Source organism: Monodelphis domestica, chromosome 4 (genome assembly GCF_027887165.1).
Source record: "Monodelphis domestica isolate mMonDom1 chromosome 4, mMonDom1.pri, whole genome shotgun sequence".
Taxonomy (NCBI): domain Eukaryota; kingdom Metazoa; phylum Chordata; class Mammalia; order Didelphimorphia; family Didelphidae; genus Monodelphis; species Monodelphis domestica.
In genome coordinates this window covers 359,842,916-359,863,175 of record NC_077230.1, presented here as the reverse complement: position 1 = coordinate 359,863,175, position 20,260 = coordinate 359,842,916, and the positions used below count along the sequence as shown (strand labels likewise).

The following is a 20,260-nucleotide window of genomic DNA, read 5'->3' as shown; positions in this document are numbered from 1 at the left end:
GTACAGATAATTGAATCCCCCATCACTCCTATATCATGCCTTCCTGACAGTTGTTGAAATTTTTCTTGAACTCCTCTGTTTCCTCCTTCTGTCCAAGTGGTCCCTAATATACTACCATGAAAACACTTGCTTCTGTATCTCTTGATGTTGATCCTTAACCAAACACTTCCAGTGGCTTCATGTCCTCACATGCATATATCTCCTTAATATGTAATGCTACTCCATTACTCCTTTTATCTATTTTGTTCCTTGTGAATAAAGCATAAGATTCCACAGCCATATTCTAGTCACAAGTCCCATTCTATAAAGTCTCAGTGGTAGCTCTGAAGTCAAATTTGCCTCCTTGCATTAAGATCTCTAGCTCGGTTCTGTTTATTACCAATGCTTCATGCAATTGTGCATAGCCATCTGAGGCTGTGAGTTTATTGCTGTCTTACTTCTTGGATGTTATCTCCTTTGAATTACTGGCCCTTTACACAGATATTCTTCTTCCTGTGTTACATATGCTATTTTCTGTGGTTTCTGGCTTGGCAGATATATGTAGAATGATTTTTCTCTCTCCGCCATTTTCAGTTGAAGGCTTTCTTGATCAGATTTGCAAGATTCCAAGTATATGTGTGTGTGTATATACACACATATGTGTGAATGTATCAGTATATATCCATCCATCTATCTATCTATCTATCTATCTATCTATCTATCTATCTATCTATCTATCTATCCATCTGTCTGTCTATCTATCCATCCATCTATCTATACTTACATACAGTAAACAACATATATTTAACAAAAGTTTCTTTACACATCACATCTTTACATATAGTGATCACACACATATATTTATATGCAGTAAAAACACATATACACATATTAGGTATTTTTCTACTCCTGCCAAGAGTCCATCAATTTTCTATTTTGTGTTGTAGTTCAGATATACAAATTCAATTCCTAAATACCATCTTTTTCAATTGTTTACTTCCCCAACATGTCTGAACATGAGATAATTTACCTAGGTGACTAATACAGCTGTTCCTACTCTCCTATATCTCTCTTTTCCCCTTCCTGGCTAGAATTCTAGGAGTATAGCCTCGGGGTAGCTAGGTGCTCAGTGGATTGAGAGTCAGGTCTGGAGGTCCTAGCTTCAAATCTGACCTCAGATACTTCCTAACTGTGTGACCCTGAGCAAGTCACTAGAACCAATTCTTAGTATTGATTTTAAGTGGAAGGTAAGGTTATAAAGAACATTTTATAAAAGAGGAAAGCCTCTATTTCCTCACCCCCTTCAGCCCCTGGTAATTTAATTTCTTTGCTCACTGACTGTATTGAAACCTTACTGTTTAAGGTCACCAATGTCTTCTTTCCTGTAAAATCCACTGACCTTTTTTAGTATTTTTTCTTGACTTCTCCAAAGCATTCAGCACTTCTTGATATTCCGTTCTTTGATTTGAGATTTTTGAGTTGTTTATGTCTTCTTCCAAAAACTATTTTGCTTTTATTTCCTATGTAGTCTTTCTATGTTTACATATGCACTTATTGTGTCACCTATTAGAATTTAAGCTCCTTGAAGGCAGGGACTGGTTCTCTTTTCCCCATAACTTAGTGTTCATTCTTGTACATCCTAGAGCCTTAATAAATGGCTCAGTGGATAGAAAGCCACACCTGGAGATGGGAGGTCCTGGGTTCAAATCTGATCTCAGACTCTTCCTACATGTGTGACCCTGGAAAAATCACTTGACCACCATTGCCTAATCCTTATCATTCTGCCTTGGAACCAATAAGCAGTATTGATTCTAAGACAGAAGGTAAGAGCTTTGATTTATTGATTGCTCTCCTCTGGTTTTCCTCCTATGTCTCTCTCCCTATTCATTTTCTTTCTCCAACTTATTATATTCCAACCAATTATATTCCCTTTATATAGGAATTTGCCACAGTTTTGCCCTTAGGCTTCTGCCTTCATCTCTCTATTCCTTCTCTCTTGATGTCTTATTCTTTTCTATAGTTTCAATTATTTCATCTAAGTAGACTTCCAAATGAAGATGTCCAGATGAGGCTTCTCTTTGGAACTTCGGGTTTGCATCTCTTACTGGCTACAGAATATCTCTTCTTGAATACCCTCACCTCAAAGTCCTTGGATTCAAAACTGAACCCATTTAGGCTGAAACTCTTCTTCCTGACCTGTCTGTCTCTGGTAAGGGTGATGAGAGTAGAGACAGAAAGAATAGATAGAGGCGAGAGATATTGTGGAGAGATAAGTAATAGTCAACTAGGCTCCCAGCTTTAGAACTACTTTTGACTTCTCGTCTCTCTCAGCCCCTCTCAGCCCCACATGGCCAATCAACTATCACTGGCAATCATTTCTCTCCAATAGCTCTCATATTCATTCCTTCTTTCTCTTTCTACTCTCATCACCCTACTATACATACTTGTTACCTCTCACCTGGATTGTTATAGTAGTTTTTAAACTTTTCTCCATGCCTCCAACCTAGACTACACATTGATGGGAATGAGTCTTCTCAATGCATAGCTGCTCACAAACTTTCACAAACTGCTTCCCCATTTGGTCTATAAAATAAAAGTTCAATTATTCACAGAGATGGATACACTGTGGCACAATTGAATGTAATGGACTTCTCTACTAGCAGCAATGCAATGACCCAGGACAATTCTGAGGGATCCATAAGAAAGAACACTATCCACATTCAGAGGAAGATATATGGGAGTAGACACATAGAAGAAAAACAACTGCTTGATCACATAGTTCGATGATGATATGATTGGGGATAGAGAGTCTAAATGATCACCCCAGTGCAAATATTAATAATATGTAAATGGGTCTTGATCAATGATACATGTAAAACCCAGTGGAATTTCATGTTGGCTACAGGATGGGGGCAGGGAGGGAAAGAATCTAAATCACATAACCATGGAAAAATATTCTAAATTAATTAAATAAAAATTTCAAAAATAAAATAAAATAAAGTTCAATCTCCTTATCCTTCATTATCTGGCTCAAAGCAAAAGCATCTCATATTCTGCCTCCATATTTATCATATGCTTCCACCAAGTTGAGCTACTTGTGTGTTCCCCAAATATACTCAACTCTTTCCTGTTTCTGTATCTCATCTGCCAGCAATATCTCCCCTGCTGAAATCCCACCCATCCTCCAACATTTGAGGCAAATACTATCTCCTTAATAAAGGATTGACTCAACAACTGGGGGTGATCACTGTTTTATCTGATATTCTAAGCCAGAAGTCATCTCACCCTCCTTAGATCTCCCTGTGTTTTGTATCGACTTCTCTTTTATGAATTTATTTTAAACTATTACTTTCTGTCTTGGAATCAATACTGTATATTGGTTCCTATGTAGAAGAGTGGTAAGGATTAGGCAGTGGAGGCTAAGTGACTTGCCCAGAATCACACAGTTACACAGCTAGGAAGCTTCTGAGACCAGAGTTGAACCCAGAACTTCCATTCTCTGAGCCACCTAGCCACCCTCTTCTTTTTTGAATGAATTAACAACATTTATTAGGGACTTACCATGTTGCAACTATTGTTCTAAGTGCTAGAGATACAAATAGAAAAGTGAGTTAATCCCTGATCTCAAGAAGCTCACATTCTAATGGGGGAAATGATACAGAAGGTTTCATCTGCAAGGCAGATGGAAAGGCCCCATGGATCTTAGGATGCAGTGATATCCTGGTAGATGGGAGATGCTAGCTCATCTTCCTTAATGCCATTTCCATGAACAAAACCTTAACCATTTTTCATGTTGAACCTTTCCTCACACCATATGTAATTAATATTTTTTAAAATAACATTCTTTTTTCTACTTGTCATCACTAGACTATAAACCGTATTCATCTTTGCCTCCTCTCTAAGCACCAAGTAGACCACATTCACTTTACATACACAGCAGTGTTTGGTTTGTAGAAGAAAACCTCAATTAGCTACCGTCCATGAACACAGGTGCCCAGTCATCTGGGATTTCTTTTTTGCAGCCTACTGCAGGAAAAGAGAGAGATTGTCCCCAGAAAACAAAGTGGTGTCAGGAATTTGTTATAATTCAAGATTTCAAAGGATCTTTGATCTCACTGATGCAGGAATTCTTTCCAGTAGTGCAATGTCAACCAATCCATGTTTTCACATCCCACAGGACTTTCACTCATGCCCTCAGAATTCCTCTATGGAGATAAGGGATGAAGGAGGCATTTCTCTAGACCACTTGATCTTCTATTAGTACCAATCTGGAATATTTGATTTCTCTTACCTTGGCTATGTGACCAGTCCATCTCCCTGTTTAAAAACCATTCAGCTCTTTAATGATCTCTTCTACAGAGCTTCTGAAGGATATGCGTTCATTGGTAATAGAACAGAGCCTACCTGTGTCCAGTATATATGCCCTAGGATGACCCACTGTTTTAAATCTTCAGAAAAATTTTGGAGATAAATCCTAGCATGTTACCTGAAATTGAGAGAGGCTCTCACTTTCCCAGTATCAGAGGGCTGGTCAATGCTAGACCTGGGATTTGAACACAAGTCTTCCTGATTCCAAATCCAAAACCATACCCCTTTTGCCAAGTCACTTCTATATGCCTAATCAATTTTCTTTTTTTTTTCTTTTCCCAGGCCAGAACTGCACATTCACTTTGCAAGGTCCCAATGGAACAGTCGAGAGCCCCGGATTCCCGTATGGCTATCCCAACTATGCCAACTGCACATGGATCATCACAGCTGAGGAACAGAACAGGATACAGCTCGTGTTCCACTCCTTTGCACTGGAAGAGGACTTTGATGTATTGTCGGTGTTTGATGGAGTACCAGAGCAGGGGAATCTTCGAACAAGGTACCGACCTTTGCATAAAGAAATTGGTGCTGCCGATGTACCGTCTGTGCTCTGTGCAATGATGAACCACCTGGGTGAAAGGTTTATGATGTAATAAACAAAGAATGGGTTTGGAGGGGGGCTTGTAAAGGACACTTTCTTTCCATTCTTCTAGTCTCATGGAGTTCCTAAATACTTCCTCTTGCTTAGAAGGACTCGGCAGGTGGGATTTATGAGTTGGGCACTTGGGAAGATTAATTGAGATGTAGAAGTGTATGTATGTGTGTGTGTGTATCATTTATATGTGTGTGTATATGTAATGCTTGAAGTGTTTGTGCATGAATATAAATACACTGTGATATATTCATCTACTTATTGGACTGATGTGGATAGATAGATAGATGCAAAGATATGTATGCACCTATCGATGTTGAATGGTCTATAATTTTGTAGGTGTCCTCCTTCAACCAATGTAAATTGCTTCCCCTCACTTAGTTGTCTTTGACAGTTGCTGTCAGGATATCATCCTGCAGCCAACCTGATGATGAGCCTTTTTGCCCTTAATTAGACTCATCCTCACACACCAAACATCAAATCTGTTTCTGGTCCTGTACTTTAAGTCTTTTTCAGATTCATACAATTTGCCTGAATTTATGTATTGCTAGGCATCATCTTTAATTGCCCCAGGGTCACCTGTAGCTTCAAATGAAGCAAACAACCAGCAGACATTTATTAAGCACCCACTACATGCCCCAATATCCTCCTCATGCACTTGGAGAATCAAACAAATTGACTCTCTAACTATTTGTAGTATATGGTGCTCCATTTCCCCTTTTACCCTTGCATTGCCTTTAATCCATGCTTGTTATTCTCTCCTTTCTCACATCTGCCTTTTGGAATCCCTAGATTCCCCAAGACTGAACTTAAGTGTCACCTTGTGCCCAAAGCCTTTTTTTACTAGTGCCCTCCACCTCTCCAAAGCACTTTTGTCTATTTTATATGTAAATGTTGTCTCCCCAATAATATGTGAGCATCAGAAGATATCAACAGAGGAAACAAACACATGAATATCTCTTCTTCTCAAATGCAGTACCCTCCATTTTCTAGTGAAGATCACCCAGAGGGGTGGAAGGGGAGGCCTGAAATGAGGGTGATCCTTTAACTTCAAAGTTCTAAGCCAGCCTGATTCAAGAGAAATGAGCAGGGATGGAATGGGTTCTCTCCTTCAGAAGCATACTAAGCACAATGAGAATGAACATTCCAGGCCAGGTGCTTGCTTTGGAGGACATCTTTTCTGGGGTAAAATTGAAAAACCTTTAGAACCAAGAGTTTTGACCTGGAACAATTCTTGTTACAAAATCCCTTTAACCTAGACTCACTCTCTGAAACTCAGGCTTCTAATGAAGCAAACAGATCCTACAATAGCTCAGAGACTACATGACTTTCTCTCTCTCCCTCCCTCCCTTCCTGCCTCCCTCCCTCCCTCCCTCCTTCCCTTCCTTCCTTCCTTCCTTGCTTCCTTCCTTCCTTCCTTGCTTCCTTCCTTCCTTCCTTGCTTCCTTCCTTCCTTCCTTCCTTGCTTCCTTCCTTCCTTCCTTCCTTCCTTGCTTCCTTCCTTCCTTCCTTCCTCCCTCCCTTCCTCCCTTCCTTCCTTCCTTCCTCCCTCCCTCCCTCCCTTTCTCTTTCTTTCTTTCTTTCTTTCTTTCTTTCTTTCTTTCTTTCTTTCTTTCTTTCTTTCTTTCTTTCTTTCTTTCTTTCTTTCTTTCTTTCTTTCTTTCTTTCTTTCTTTCTTTCTTTCTTTCTTTCTTTCTTTCTTTCTTTCTTTCTTTCTTTCTTTCTTTCTTTCTTTCTTTTCTTTCTTTCTTTCTTTCTTTCTTTTCTTCTTTCTTCTTTCTTTCTTTCTTTCTTTCTTTCTTTCTTTCTTTCTTTCTTTCTTTCTTTCTTTCTTTCTTTCTTTCTTTCTTTCTTTCTTTCTTTCTTTCTTTCTTTCTTTCTTTCTTTCTTTCTTTCTTTCTTTCTTTCTTTCTTTCTTTCTTTCTTTCTTTCTTTCTTCCTTCCTTCCTTCCTTCCTTCCTTCCTTCCTTCCTTCCTTCCTTCCTTCTTTCCTTCCTTTACAATTGTGGGCAATTCACTAAACCCCTCTTAGACTCAGTTTCTTCAATTGTAAAATGAGAACAATAGTAGCATCTACCCCAAACAGTTTTGAAGATAAAATGAAATAATATGTATAAAAAACCTGTTTGAATACTCCAAAGATTTATGAAAAGGAAATGCTGTTATTAACTAGTAACCTGGATGCAGAGTCAATCTGGTGATTATCTGTAGCTCTTTTGTTGGTGGGGGAGAGAGGATGTTGATAACTTGATACCCTTGGATGGTGCCCAAGGCAGACTTGTCTTTTACCAGACCCTCATTAGTATAGTGCATTTCAGTGCCTTCTGTTGACATCCAAGTGTTCTGTTATTGTCCTGTGGGACCCCCTGGGCATGTCCATTTTTCAGTTTTCCTCTCAAATCTGACTGGAAATTCGGAGCAGTGATTGGGAGTATGGAGCCTGAAAGAGTACATTGCTGCTCACCAGAGTCCCTGCAGAGGTGAGATGGTTGGTACAGAAGGGAGAAGTGATAAGAGGAATGCCAGCCAAGGAACTGGGAATGTAGACACAGGTATTCATTGTCAAAGGAGAACCTTTGCCAAGAAAAGGCTGCCTGGCTGGAGCACCACTATGGGGACAAGCAACCATTGAATGGAGGCTCTTAAAGTCAAAGCCCACTGACCCTGAAGCCAGATGAACCTTTGTTAAGCACTTTATATCTTTATCTATATTTATTTTTATCAAACCTACTCCTACAAACTCATTGCTCATTATTTCTTAATCCCTTTGCTGCTTTCCCTATAACCTGGTGCTCCCTATTGACCCAGAGAGAAGCCAAGATTTCAGCCACTATGAATGGGCATGGGCCAACACTAGAGAAAGCCAGAGCCAACCATCAAATAGCAGATAATAAGAGAAAGCCTCTAGAGTCAGATCCAAGGACATTCCTCTAAAGAAGCAGCGGTGCTGGATATGGCGACCCATGCCTGTAATCCCTGATCCTGGGGAGGCCAAAGTTGTCAAATTGCTTGAGTTGGAAATTCTGAGCTACAGTGTGGTTAAAGCCCATTGGATGCCTGCACTCAGTCTAGTCCCAATATGGTGACTTCTAGGGCCAGGAGGCCACCAGGCTGTTTAAAGAGGAGCAAACTAGCCCAGAGTGGAATTGGAGTAGGTCACAGCTTTCGTACTAGTCATCAGTGAACTCAGATACATGAGAGACTGCTGCATTTTCAGCCTGGGGGAGAGAGGGGGGGAAGGAAGAGAGAGGGAGGGAGGGAGAGAGGGAGAGGGAGAAGGAGATAGACAGACAGACAGAAGACTGAGAGAAGCAGCGAGACAGGCAGAGACAAATAGACAAGAGACAGAAAATATATGGGGTATCATGATGAGGCGTGAGTACCAATATTGGCATCTATCTATCCATACATACATATGGATTGCATGATATATTAAAACTATGTAACACATGTCATTCATAACATACATCATGTATAGTGGCTATTACATGCACACAAAACACATTTAACATGTAATATATCATTAACAATGTGAGCATGATTAATAATGGGACCCATGTGTAATAAATGCCATGCTGCACAAATGTAACGCATTTATTATACAGGGGTAATATATTACATATAAGACGTGGCTAATATTTGTAAGCTATATGTATGTGTCTGTGTATGTATGGAGAGAATACCGAGATGAGGACGAGTAGTTCTCTTCAAATATTAGAAGGGCTTTTCTGTAGAAGAATGATTTATTTTTTGGTCCAGAACTATGATTTCATTAGCATGGGAAAGCTCCCAGTGTGGGAAGTCCTTCTACAGAAGCAGCTAAGCATCTTGTCTGTGCCTTACAACCTCAGAGAGCTGCCTGGGGAAATGAGAGAGGAAGTGACTTACCCATGGTCACATAGATAGTATGCTTCAGAGTCAGAACTTGAGCTCAGGGCTTTTATTTTATCACATTGTAAGCTTTTATAGATTCTGAGTGTTTAAGTGGTATAGAAGCAGATTTTGGCAAAAGAGGAAGTTTTCCCAATGATGAGAGAAGTTCAAAAGCAAATTTAAAAAAATGAGAACACAGGTTCCCTGCCAATGGACATAATCAAACAAACAACATAATCCTTTTGCTAGGGATGCTTTCAAAGAGATCTCTTTTCAGCTAGGGCTTGCCCTCAATAGCCAGAGAGGACCTTTCTAGTGCCAATATTCTATGACTTTACTTCATATCTCTCTTGTTTCTCTTCTAGAATACTCCCTCACCTCTTCAGTCACCATCATTAAATCTTGCAGCTCCTGCCAATGGAGTTTCTCCATTTCTAGGCTATCAATTTTATGGGATTTTACCCACCTCGATCTGATTTCTAAATGTACTTGGTTTATTATCTAACTACTACAACAGGAGATGGATGACAATGTGTCATTCATCCAAATGGATGCACTCTTGGTGGCCCATATCAGCCCCAATAATGGGAAAAGAGAAGCCAATGCAACTCCCTTGGATAAAATGCTGTCCTTCCTTCCTCCTCCTTCCTCTCCTCCTCCCCTGACTTGATGTCAGATCTAGGGTACCTGTGGGACAGAGAGTCTCCTTTTCTTTTGGAGCTTCAGTGATTCCTTTACCACCTAAACAGAGGCATTGTTGGAAATGGAAGGTATTGAAGTACTTGTCCCATAAAGACAGAGTCCTTCCAAGACTGGTTCCTTATTTAAAGTGTAAGTACAGGGAAGAACTGAGGGAATTCCAACAGCTGCATTGCCCAGTCTATTCCATGGACCCCTGGGTAATTAGGTTATCCTGAGACTATAGAAATAATTATTCTGAACCTAGAAGATAGAAGGCTGTCTCTTCTCAGAGGATAAGGAAAGGGGGGCAAGGTAGAAGGCTGGTGGGATTGTATATAAAACAAGACTGGGGCAATTGTCTTTTATCTCTGGCTACAACAGTGAGTGCCAGAGGTGCTAGGGAGCAGGGAATGGAGAAGGATTGTATAAAGGTGGAGCTAGTGCTTCAGGGGTGAAAGAGCTGAATAGCTGAAATTCATAGAATCACAGAATTGGACAGAACTTTGGAGATCACCCAGTTCAACCGTTGCCTTATGCTGGAATCTGCTATGAATTTCCAACAAGTAGTCATGAGAGCTCCTCCATACAAGTAATGATGAGGAACTCACCACCTGCCAAGGAAGCCATTTCACTCTTGGGTAACTCTAATTGTTAGGACATTTTTTACTTACATAGAAGCAAACTCTGGCTCTTTATAATTTCAATCACTAAAGGATTTATTAAGCATTTATTATAATCCATAATTCAGGAAGCATTCCTTAAAAGCCTATTATGTTCCAGGCACTAGGATAAGCACTGGGGAGGCAAAGAAAGGCTAAAGAAGCTACAAAGACAAAAGTAAAACAATCCTCCATCTCTTCATCCTGAGGAGCTTACATTAAATTGGCAATGGTTATGTTTACATAAATAGAAAGGAACTCAGGGATGGGAGATGGAAGGACATGGGTGAGAAACAAGTCACCAGCCGGTTGGGAAATAGAGTGTATGATGGAGTATAATATATAAGAAGCCTAGAAAGGTAAGTTGGACCAAGATTCTGTAGAAGTTTAAATGGCACACATAAGGAGTTTATATTTTATCCTAGATGCAATAGGGAACTATTGGCATTTATTGATTAGAGGAGTGACATAGTGATATCTGTACTTTATGAAAATTCCTTTGACAGTTAAATGGACCTTAGATTGAAGTGGGAAGAGTCCTTTACCCTGGCTTCTAACTCTCCCTTCAGGAACCAAGTAGAACAAGTATAATCCCTCCTTCACATGACAGTCCTTCAGATACTTGCATAAAGCAATAGCATCTCCACTTCTGCCCCACCCACTAAGTCTTTTCTTTTCCAGGTTAAAACAGACATAGTTCTTTCAAATCCTCCTTGTTGTATCATGGTTTCCAGTCCTTTCACCAACCCATTCACCCACATCTGGATATCCTTCCACTCAATTGCTCCACTGGATCTATGAGCTAATAAAAATAAATGTTCTCTCCAGTGTTCCCAACTCTTATCCATAGATTGCTGTGGATTTCAGCTTTTCAATATTCTTAAAATGTAATCTTATGAGGACAGAGGACAAAGGGACGTCATTCATTTTATTTCACTTACCTCTTTCATCGTGGTCATTACATTTCTATTAAGAATAACCTGGACCACATTAGCATTCCTGGCTTCCAATATCATATTGTTGATTCATCATGAGCATTTGGTCTACTAACCCTCTGAGATCTTTGTCATGCAAACTATTGTTTAAGGATATCCTTTCCATCTTATAAATGAAGGGAAAGCCTTCCAGAGAAGTGAGTATGTATAAGAATCTAGATGTCCTGAGAATGTCAGAGACTGACTACCAGGAAATATGGAGTGTTAAAAAGCCTTCTCTTTTGACATTTCTTTTTATCTCTTTGTAGCTTTCCACAATGCCTGACACATAGGAGGTGTTAAATAAATGTTTATTGACTATCTGGCTGATCTTTTTCCTAAATCCAGGAATTTTGTCTTTTGTGGGCTGAACTAAGGCATAACCTCCAAACTTGTAGCATCACAGGGCTTGCTATAAGGCCTCTCCATTTTGGCTCATACCAAGGCAAAATGGTGTACTGAGGCAGAGTACTGGACTTGGATTTAGTTGATATCTAGGTTTGAATCCTGCATCTGACATTAACTATTCATGCCACTGTAGCTAAGTCTCTCTGAACTTTAGTTTCCTCAGGTGCAAAACAGAGAAAGTAGCACTGACCTCACAGGGTTTTCATGAGGCCAAATGAGAATCCTCTTGGCAAATCTTAAAGTATTACATAATTATCAACTATTTAAATTACAGATATAAATGTCCACAGTCTGGAATTAGGCTTTATTTTATTTCAGATTTCCCTGTTTCCTCTTTATTTCTTGGGGCATTCTATCCTTCCAGGCCCTTATGGTGATCACCATTGATAATTCTGCCAAGACATTTAAAACATCAAAATGTTTGGTGTATTTGATCTGTCGCCCATATGTATGCTTGTATAGGTACATGCTTTATTCCCCTTTTAGAATATAAATTACTGGGGCAACTAAGTGGCTCAGAGCCAGACCAGGGGACAGGAAGTTCTAGATCCAAATCTGACCTCAGACACTTCTTAGCTGTGTGACCCTGGGCAAGTCACTTAACCAGTCTTTTTGCCTTGAAACCAATACTTGTTTCAGTTCTAAGATGGAAGGTAAGGGTGTGTTGTTTTTGTCTTTATTTTTATCTTTGTATCCCCAGGGCTTTGCATGGTATTTTGCAATAATCTTTCCTTCCTTCCTTCCTTCCTTCCTTCCTTCCTTCCTTCCTTCCTTCCTTCCTTCCTTCCTTCCTTGCTTCCTTGCTTCCTTGCTTCCTTGCTTCCTTGCTTCCTTGCTTCCTTCCTTGCTTGCTTCCTTGCTTCCTTGCTTCCTTCCTTCCTTCCTTCCTTCCTTCCTTCCTTCCTTCCTTCCTTCCTTCCTTCCTTCCTTCCTTTCCTTCCTTCCTCCCTCTCCTCCTTCCCTTCCTCCTTTCTTCCCTCCTTCCTTCCTTCCTTCCTTCCCCGGGCCTTTACATTATCCTCTGAATTAGTTCAAATCCAGCCTTCCCATACTATCTTGTTGAGATATACATACTTCAACACCAAGAGAGGACAGGGACTGTTTTTGCCTTTTTTCTCCCTTCCAGTCTCAGCATTTGGAAGAGTGCCTGGCACATAGTAAGTGCTTAATACATTTTTGTTGACTGATCCCTAATTCCCCTTGGACTCTGGTCTGATGGTCTTCTTAAAGTCAATGAATGGGTAACATATTTGCATTACAAGACTAATTGGATTCTTTTAACCCCAATTCTAATGATGGATTGTCAGGCACTCTGGCAAATCTGTTAGGGAGATTTTAGGGTGTCTTTGGTATCCCTCGAATTTTACCATGTGTTTTGTGCACTGGGTCTTTGTAAAGACCAGTAACACAGAAGCCACTCTGCCAAAGCAGTCTTTTTTTTGTGCCTAAATTTTACAGATCGTTGCCTCCAATCCTTTAGCTCCCTTCAGTCTGACTGGACTGCATTCATCGAGGAAAATGAGACATTTGAGCTTCTGTGTTCCAGGTCAGAAAATCCAAGCTGGACAGGAATGTGTGTCTGTGTGGTCTCTGCCCTGGAAGCCTCTCTGCTTTTTTCTGAACGAACACCTTTGTGCCAAGAGCAAATGATGAAGGGCATGTAGCCTTTATCAGCTGTTTCCCCTCCCTTAAACCTCTTACAGGAGGAGAAATCAGGTCAGAGCCACAGCTTGGAGGAAGGGGTATGGACTGGAATTTAAATTTCTGTATGTTTTGGTCAATCAATCAACAGTGAAAAGCAGCTGCAGAAAAATCACTGAACCTGGAGTTCACAGTATCTTAGAGTTATAGCTAGAAGGAACCTTAGAGATCCGGAAAGGCAAGCCACAAAGTGTGGTGGAGAGATCATTATACTTGCAATCAGGAAGACATACTTCTGAATCTATCTTGAGACACTTTATTAACTAAATTTTGTTCTTGTTCATTCATTTCAATCATGTATAACTCTTCGTGACCCCATTTGGGGTTTTCTTGGCAAAGATACTAGAATGGTTTGTCATTTCCTTCTCCAGCTCATTTTATGAATGAGGAAAATGAGGAAAACAGGATTAAGTAACTTGCTCAGGCTCACCTAGCTGTAAGTGCCTGAGATCAGATTTGAACTCAGGAAGATGAGTCTTCCTGACTCCAGGCCTGGCACTCTATCCATTTAGACACCTATCTGATCCTACCAGCTATTTTTCTAATTTGACCCTTAATCTTATAGATGAGGGAAGTGAGGTGTGAAAAAGTTAAATGACTTAACCAAGGTCAAATTGGTAATAAGTGGCAATTATAACATGCATTTATTAAATATTTACTGTATGTCAAACACAAAGGAGACCAAAAAGGCCAAAATGTGCTCCTGGAGCTAAAGAGCTTATACTCTAATGGAGAAAACAATATGCAAACAAGATTCAACTTACAAGATGTGTACATTGTCAACAGGAGGCAATCTCAGATGCACTAAGTGGGTGAAGGTTGGAGGGGCAGGAACTCACACAGAAATAGAGATTTTCAATAAGTCTGGAAGCCAGAGGCAGAATTAAAATACAGGTCTCTTGATTCATGCTGTTCTTTCTGTGTGTTTATTCCATTCCAGTAGCCTTCCTTGACTATGTTTAAATCTGGCTCTGGCTCCTCTACTTTCTAACTGGGCAATCCTGTTTCACCATCACCATCATTATCATCACCATGATCATCATCACCATCATTGCTTTTCCCTCACCCTAGCCCTTATTGCCCAGCTAGAATACTGACTTTTAGCATTCTCTCCTCTGCCCAAAATAACCCAAAATCCTACTATTGTTTTCCCAGCAATCATTGATTGGGTCCATTTGCATTATCCATAATTCCTGAGATCCATGGAGCCTTACCATCTACCCTGCTGTCTTGCCTGCTGTACCCTAAGCACTGGAAAAGCAAATGGCATGGCAAACCACTCCTGTATCCTTGCCAAGAAAACTCCATGAACAGTATGGTCTACAGGGTCATGAAGAGTCAAACAGGACTAAATGACTGAACAACAACAACCCTAAGTACCATCTGATCCTTCCATCTGCCTTGAAGTAGAGTCTTCCTCTTGGCGTTGTCTTCCTCTGTTAGAATGTGAATTCCTTGAGTGCAGAGACTGTCTTGCTTTTCTATTTGAAGTTTAGCATAGTGCCTTGCTAATAAGTAAGTGCCTAATTCATTTATTCATTAATTGCAGTGGGGAGAGAAGGACTCAAGGAGACAAGTAGGGAGATTGTCATAGTCCCCAGAAGCACAAAGGGAGTCTGTAGAATGTTATCAGACTAACAAGCATTCTCTCTAACTCTGCTAGCTCTTCCCTAGCTTCCCTAATGAAAATACAGCAATAAACACATGCACAGAATGAATGTGCTGCCATATGGACCATATATCACCCAAACTCTGACAGTAATTCTGCTACAATGAAAGGATTCCTTTTTACCAAGAGTTCATATCTGCCTCTTCTAAAACATTAGGCTAGATTTACCAGGTCTACATTCTGTTTATATTTATGCATCAGCAGTTTGTGCTGTTTGTGCTGTGCAAGGAGGCTGCTAACAGAAAGAAGGCGGAACGATGAGTTCCATAGAACTCTGACCTGGGTGCCAAAAGACCTGAGTTCTAATTCTGGACAAATCTCTTCTGAATCTTAAGAGTCTCCAGCTGGGAAATGAGGACATTGGATTCAGTTGATCATTAAGGTTCTTGTTTAATCTGATATTATGGAATGATATTTCTTCATGTCTAGAGATTTCATTTTGGATACCTGGCACACAGCTGGTGCTTAATGCTTGTTGAATGAAGAAATAATACTATGTTCCTCAGTATTTTCAAAGACAGAATTGGGCTATTTGAAATCAAGTATGCAAGGGTGATGGGTTTGCTTCTTAGAATAATTCTTTCTTTAAAAAAAATCCATCCCTTCCTTCTAAGAATCAATATTATATATTGGTTCCAAGGCAGAAGAGCAGTAAGGACTAGGTGATGGAGGTTAAGTGACTTGCCCAGGGTCACATAGCTAAGAAGTATCTAAATTAAGATTTGAACCCAAGACCTCCACTGAGCCGCCAAACTGCCCTCACTTATAATATTTCAGAGTGGAATCAAGGTGGGAGAGAAGAATAGAGCTTGCTAGAGTACGTAGGAATTTGGGGATTATCCAGGTGAGAGAAGCCTGTATTCAGAAACAGATGGTGCTCAAGATGAGATGAATAATGGTCCCACTGTACTTTGTTTTGACCAGATCACATCAGGACAACTGGGTTCACTTTGTACATTTTCAGAAGGAACTTGGAAAGTTGGAGAGCTTCCATGGAAGGGTGACCAAGGTTGTGAGGAAAATTGAGATCAAGGCATACAAGAATCAAATAAATAAAGTAACTGGGGATGGTTTGTCTAGAGATGAGAAGACTTAGGGTAGACATCAGAATGATCAGAGACAAGCTAGATTTGTAATTGATAGAGTGCTGGATCTGGTCAGGAAAATCTGACTTCAAATTTGGGTTCAAGTTCTTATTATCTATGTGACCCTGAGCAGATCTCTGCCTCATTTTCCTTATCTGTAAAATGGGAATAATGACAGTATTTGCTTCCTAGGGTTACTGTGAGGTTGAAATAAGGTAATATTTATAAAGCATTTTGCAAACCTTAAAGTGTGTTAACAATATTAGCTACTACCAATACCACCACTATTATTATTATTATCTTCAAGTATTTGAATGACTGTTATTAGTTTTTTCCTGATTTTCCTCAGAGGGAAGTACTTAAAAGCAAAGGGTAGAAGGTGTAAAGTGACAGATTTTAGCTCTAAGTTAGGAAAAAAATTCTTAACAATTAAATCTCTCCCCAAATGGAATTGACTGATTGCTTTTGGAAATAGTGTATTTCTTTTTGTTGGTGGTCTTCAAATAAAAGACCATCCATCAGATGCATCATAGGGGGAACCATAGGTTGGCTGTAGTATGAATTGGTTGTCCTTTGAGGTCTCTTCTCTCTCCAAGGTTCTATGACCAATACCAAAATCATCCAGACATAACTTATCAGAGAGGCGGTGATGAATGACTAAAAGAAGGTCCATAAATCTATTCTCTTGCATAATTAAATGTTCTCCCTGTATTGCAAGCATCCTATTGTTGTGCAATTTAATGTGGAACCAAGTTCCCTAATAGAATAAGAGTAAACATAATCCAGGGAGACATTTGCTAATAAACGGCATTACTGCATATTGGGAATTTACATTGTGTTAGTGATAAGTGCAGCTATGTTAGGCCCAGTGAAGCACTCCTTAATTTAGATGTTTAGCAATCCTGTTATGTGAGTCACTACAACTTTTCCCCTCAATTGCTTATAGTACACATTCTGACCGACAGCTCAAAGCATGTTGTTCTTCTGCTAGAGTGTCTATGGGAGCCCAGGAGGCAATTTTTGCACCAATGAGATTTTTGATTTATTATTTTGTGGAGTGGGTGTGAAATAAGAAGAGAGAAGGCATGGAGATGAAGGCATAAAGGAGTCTAGGAGGCAGCTTTGAGGGCCATAGTAAGGGTATTGGGCTGGAAGAGCTTTGCCTTCAGAACTTGGGCAGCACACCTAGGCAATCATGTAGAATCATAGGATTTTAGATTTGGAAAGGATCTCAGTGGCTATGTAAAAAAACAAAACAAAACCACTAAAGCACCCCTTAGAGCAGTTCAGTGGTTCAGCTGATAAAGAGCCAGGTCTAGAGACAGGAAGACTTGACTTCAAATCTTGCCTCAGTCACTTATTAGATGTGTGATCCTGAGCAAGTCACTTAATCCTCTTTGCCTCAGTTTCCTCATCTATAAAATGAGTTAGAGAAGGAAAAGGCAAATCACTCCAGTATTTTTGCAAAGAAAATCCCAAATGGGATCATGAAGAGTCCAACATGACTGAAATGACTGAATGGCAACAACAATAATGCCAGTTATGCTCTTCATTATCTTTTTTCAAAGTTTTTTTAGTTCTGATGTCAGAGAGACCCTCACAACTGAGAAAACTTACTCATAGGGTTGTTGTGAGGATTAAATTAGTTAATGTGTAAGCTTTTTATAAAGGGGGAGGGAATAAGCATTTATATAATTCCTACTATGTACCAGGCACTGTACTAAGGTGTTTTGTAACTAATAATAAAAGTAATTGTTACAAATATTTCATTTTGTCCTCCAAACAACACTGAGAGGAATGTGCTGCTAATATCCCAATTTTACAGTTGTAGAAATAGAAACAAACAGATATTACGTGACTTACCCAAGGTCTCATAAGTAGTAAGTGTCAGAGGCTGGATTTGAACTCTCAGGTCTTCCTGACTCCAGGCTCAGTACTCTATCCACTCTGTAACCAGCTACCTCTAAACTGCAATACTATATAAATGTTAGTTATTGGTTGGTGTCATTGTTGCTGTTGTTAGGAGTAGACTTGATAATGGCATTCTTACTTCAGGTTTGATTTTAGGACAAAATGAGGCATGCATAAATCATTTACCAGTTAACAAAAAGCAGTTGATTTCCTAATCCTACTATAGCAAGATTATACAACCACAATATCATGGCATTTGTTGCCATGTGGAAACCTGTCTGGCTAATATAGCAGAGTGTGATTCCTCCCTCAAATGGTCTTCAGGCATCCACCAAGTTAATGGAGTCCCAATTACCATTAAGTGGGATTTCTATGCCCTGAAGAAACCAGGAATCTAGGCAGGGTCCTGGATCCAGCTTTTTTATCTTTTAGGGGAAAACTCATCCCTGTTGTGAGAGTGGTGGAGTGAAGAAATCAGATAAATATTGGTTCTGTCACAATTAGTATTATTGACTGGCTGGGATGAACCTTTGTGAGTTGCACAGCATGTAATGTCAAGATGGACGATTTCTGGGATAAGATGACCTTCTCTGTCTTATGGTGTTCTTAATGAAATGGCAAATGTGATGTCTGAATCACTATTGGGGATCTTTGGAAAGTCATGGGAAAATGGAGAGGTGCCACAGGACTCAAAGCATAAAATTATCGTAGTGGCAACAATTTGTGTCTGACCTCCATTTACCAGTGTTCTGGCGATGAGCAAATGTTGCTTTATTGTTGTTTTTAAAGATAGAATAGAGCCCAACACTTATAAGTCAGGGAATTTTACTTCAATCCTGACAAATTTCTAGAATGTATTATTCGAGGACTGGATCAACAATAGGCCATTCTATACTAACTCATTTCCTCTTTTGGATTGAATTACTGCTTTGTAGATAAGAGAAACGCTAAAGGTATTTTTTTTTGTTTGTTTGGAGGTTGTTGTTTTTTAACCAAACTCCCAAGAAAGCCTTCATTTATAGAGGACAGAAAATGGACTTCCAGCTCACTCCACTACCCATCTATAGCTCTCCCTAGTTTCAGAGCCATAGAAGGAGATTCCTCTAATCCAGACTGGTGTTCTCTGGTGTTTCCTGACCTTCTAGCCCCTGATTTCTATCTTATTTTTTTTGTGTTACCTTCTTCCTTTAGAGTGTAAGCTCTTTGAGCTCAAAGACTTTATTTTTATTGGTATCCCCAGGCTAAGTACAGTGCCATGCACATAGTAGGTGCTCAATAAATGTTTAATCAATTGAATAATTTAACAAACTCTCAAACTCTTGTTGGAGCAAAGATGGGGAGGTATGGGCTAGAGAACAGTAATTATGTTGATTTGGAATTAGTTGAGTGGCCGTAAACAAGAAGATAATTGTTCATTCCCAAATTAGGACACCATTGGAGTGCTCAAGGAATCTCTTCTTGCCTCTGTATGATATATTATTTTTAGCAATGACTTGAATTAAGGCATAAGTGATACAATTACCATATTTGTAGATGACACAAAGCTAGGAAATATTGACAACACACTAATCAGTTGAGACAGCTAGGTGTCACAGTGGTGGGCAGGAAGACCTCAGTACAAATCTAGCTTTACATAATTAACTAGTTGTGTGTCCCAGGGCAAATCACTTAGCCTCTGTCTTTCTCAGTTTCCTCAACTTGTAAAAAGTAGATGATAATAGGATCTATCTTATAGGACTGGTAAGAGTAAAAAAAATAATGGAACTTAAAGTGCAAAAGAAACACTAGCTATTTTTTGTTATTATTTTCAAAGATCTGGAAAGGTTCCTATAGCTCTGCTCACACTAGAAGAGGCTATTGGGCTGTTCTCCCTAAGAAAAGTGATCTTCGAGTCAGAGCATGACCAAGAATGATTGAAGGTTCTACTCCCTTCCAATCACCTTCTTATAGCGAGTCACAAAACCATGGACTGTCTTTGGAAAGGACCAGTGTTCCTGTAAGTCCTGGCCACATCTCAGTAGGCAACATGATCAAAAACCTCTTGATGGTATTGAGGAAGAGATAGGTTTAAATCTTTCTTCAAGCCCATAATGGCTGTGTGTCCCTGGGCAAGTTGATTAATTATTCAATGTCCCATTCATTCACTCATTTTCAGTTATGTTTGACTCTTCGTGACCCCTTTCAGATTTTCCTTGGCAAAATTATTGTAATAGTTTGCCATTTTCTTCTCTAGTTCATTTTACAGATGAAGGAACTGCGACAAACAGAGCTAAGTCACTTGCTCAGGATCACACAGCTACTAAGTGACTGAGGCTGGATTTGAACTCAGATCTCCCTGACCCTAGGTCCAGGGCTCTATA

General features: G+C 39.7%; 1 protein-coding gene across 3 annotated transcripts in view; it reads left to right on the top strand.

The window, feature by feature from the left end:
* The window catches only part of CSMD2 (CUB and Sushi multiple domains 2), a 1,065,508-nt gene that overhangs the window by 90,091 nt on the left and 955,157 nt on the right, over positions 1-20,260 (top strand). For all 3 annotated transcript variants that reach the window (XM_056795117.1, XM_056795119.1, XM_056795118.1), the window contains exon 2: positions 4,630-4,846. In XM_056795117.1, the coding sequence (XP_056651095.1) occupies positions 4,630-4,846 (217 nt within the window). The remainder of the gene's footprint in view (positions 1-4,629; positions 4,847-20,260) is intronic.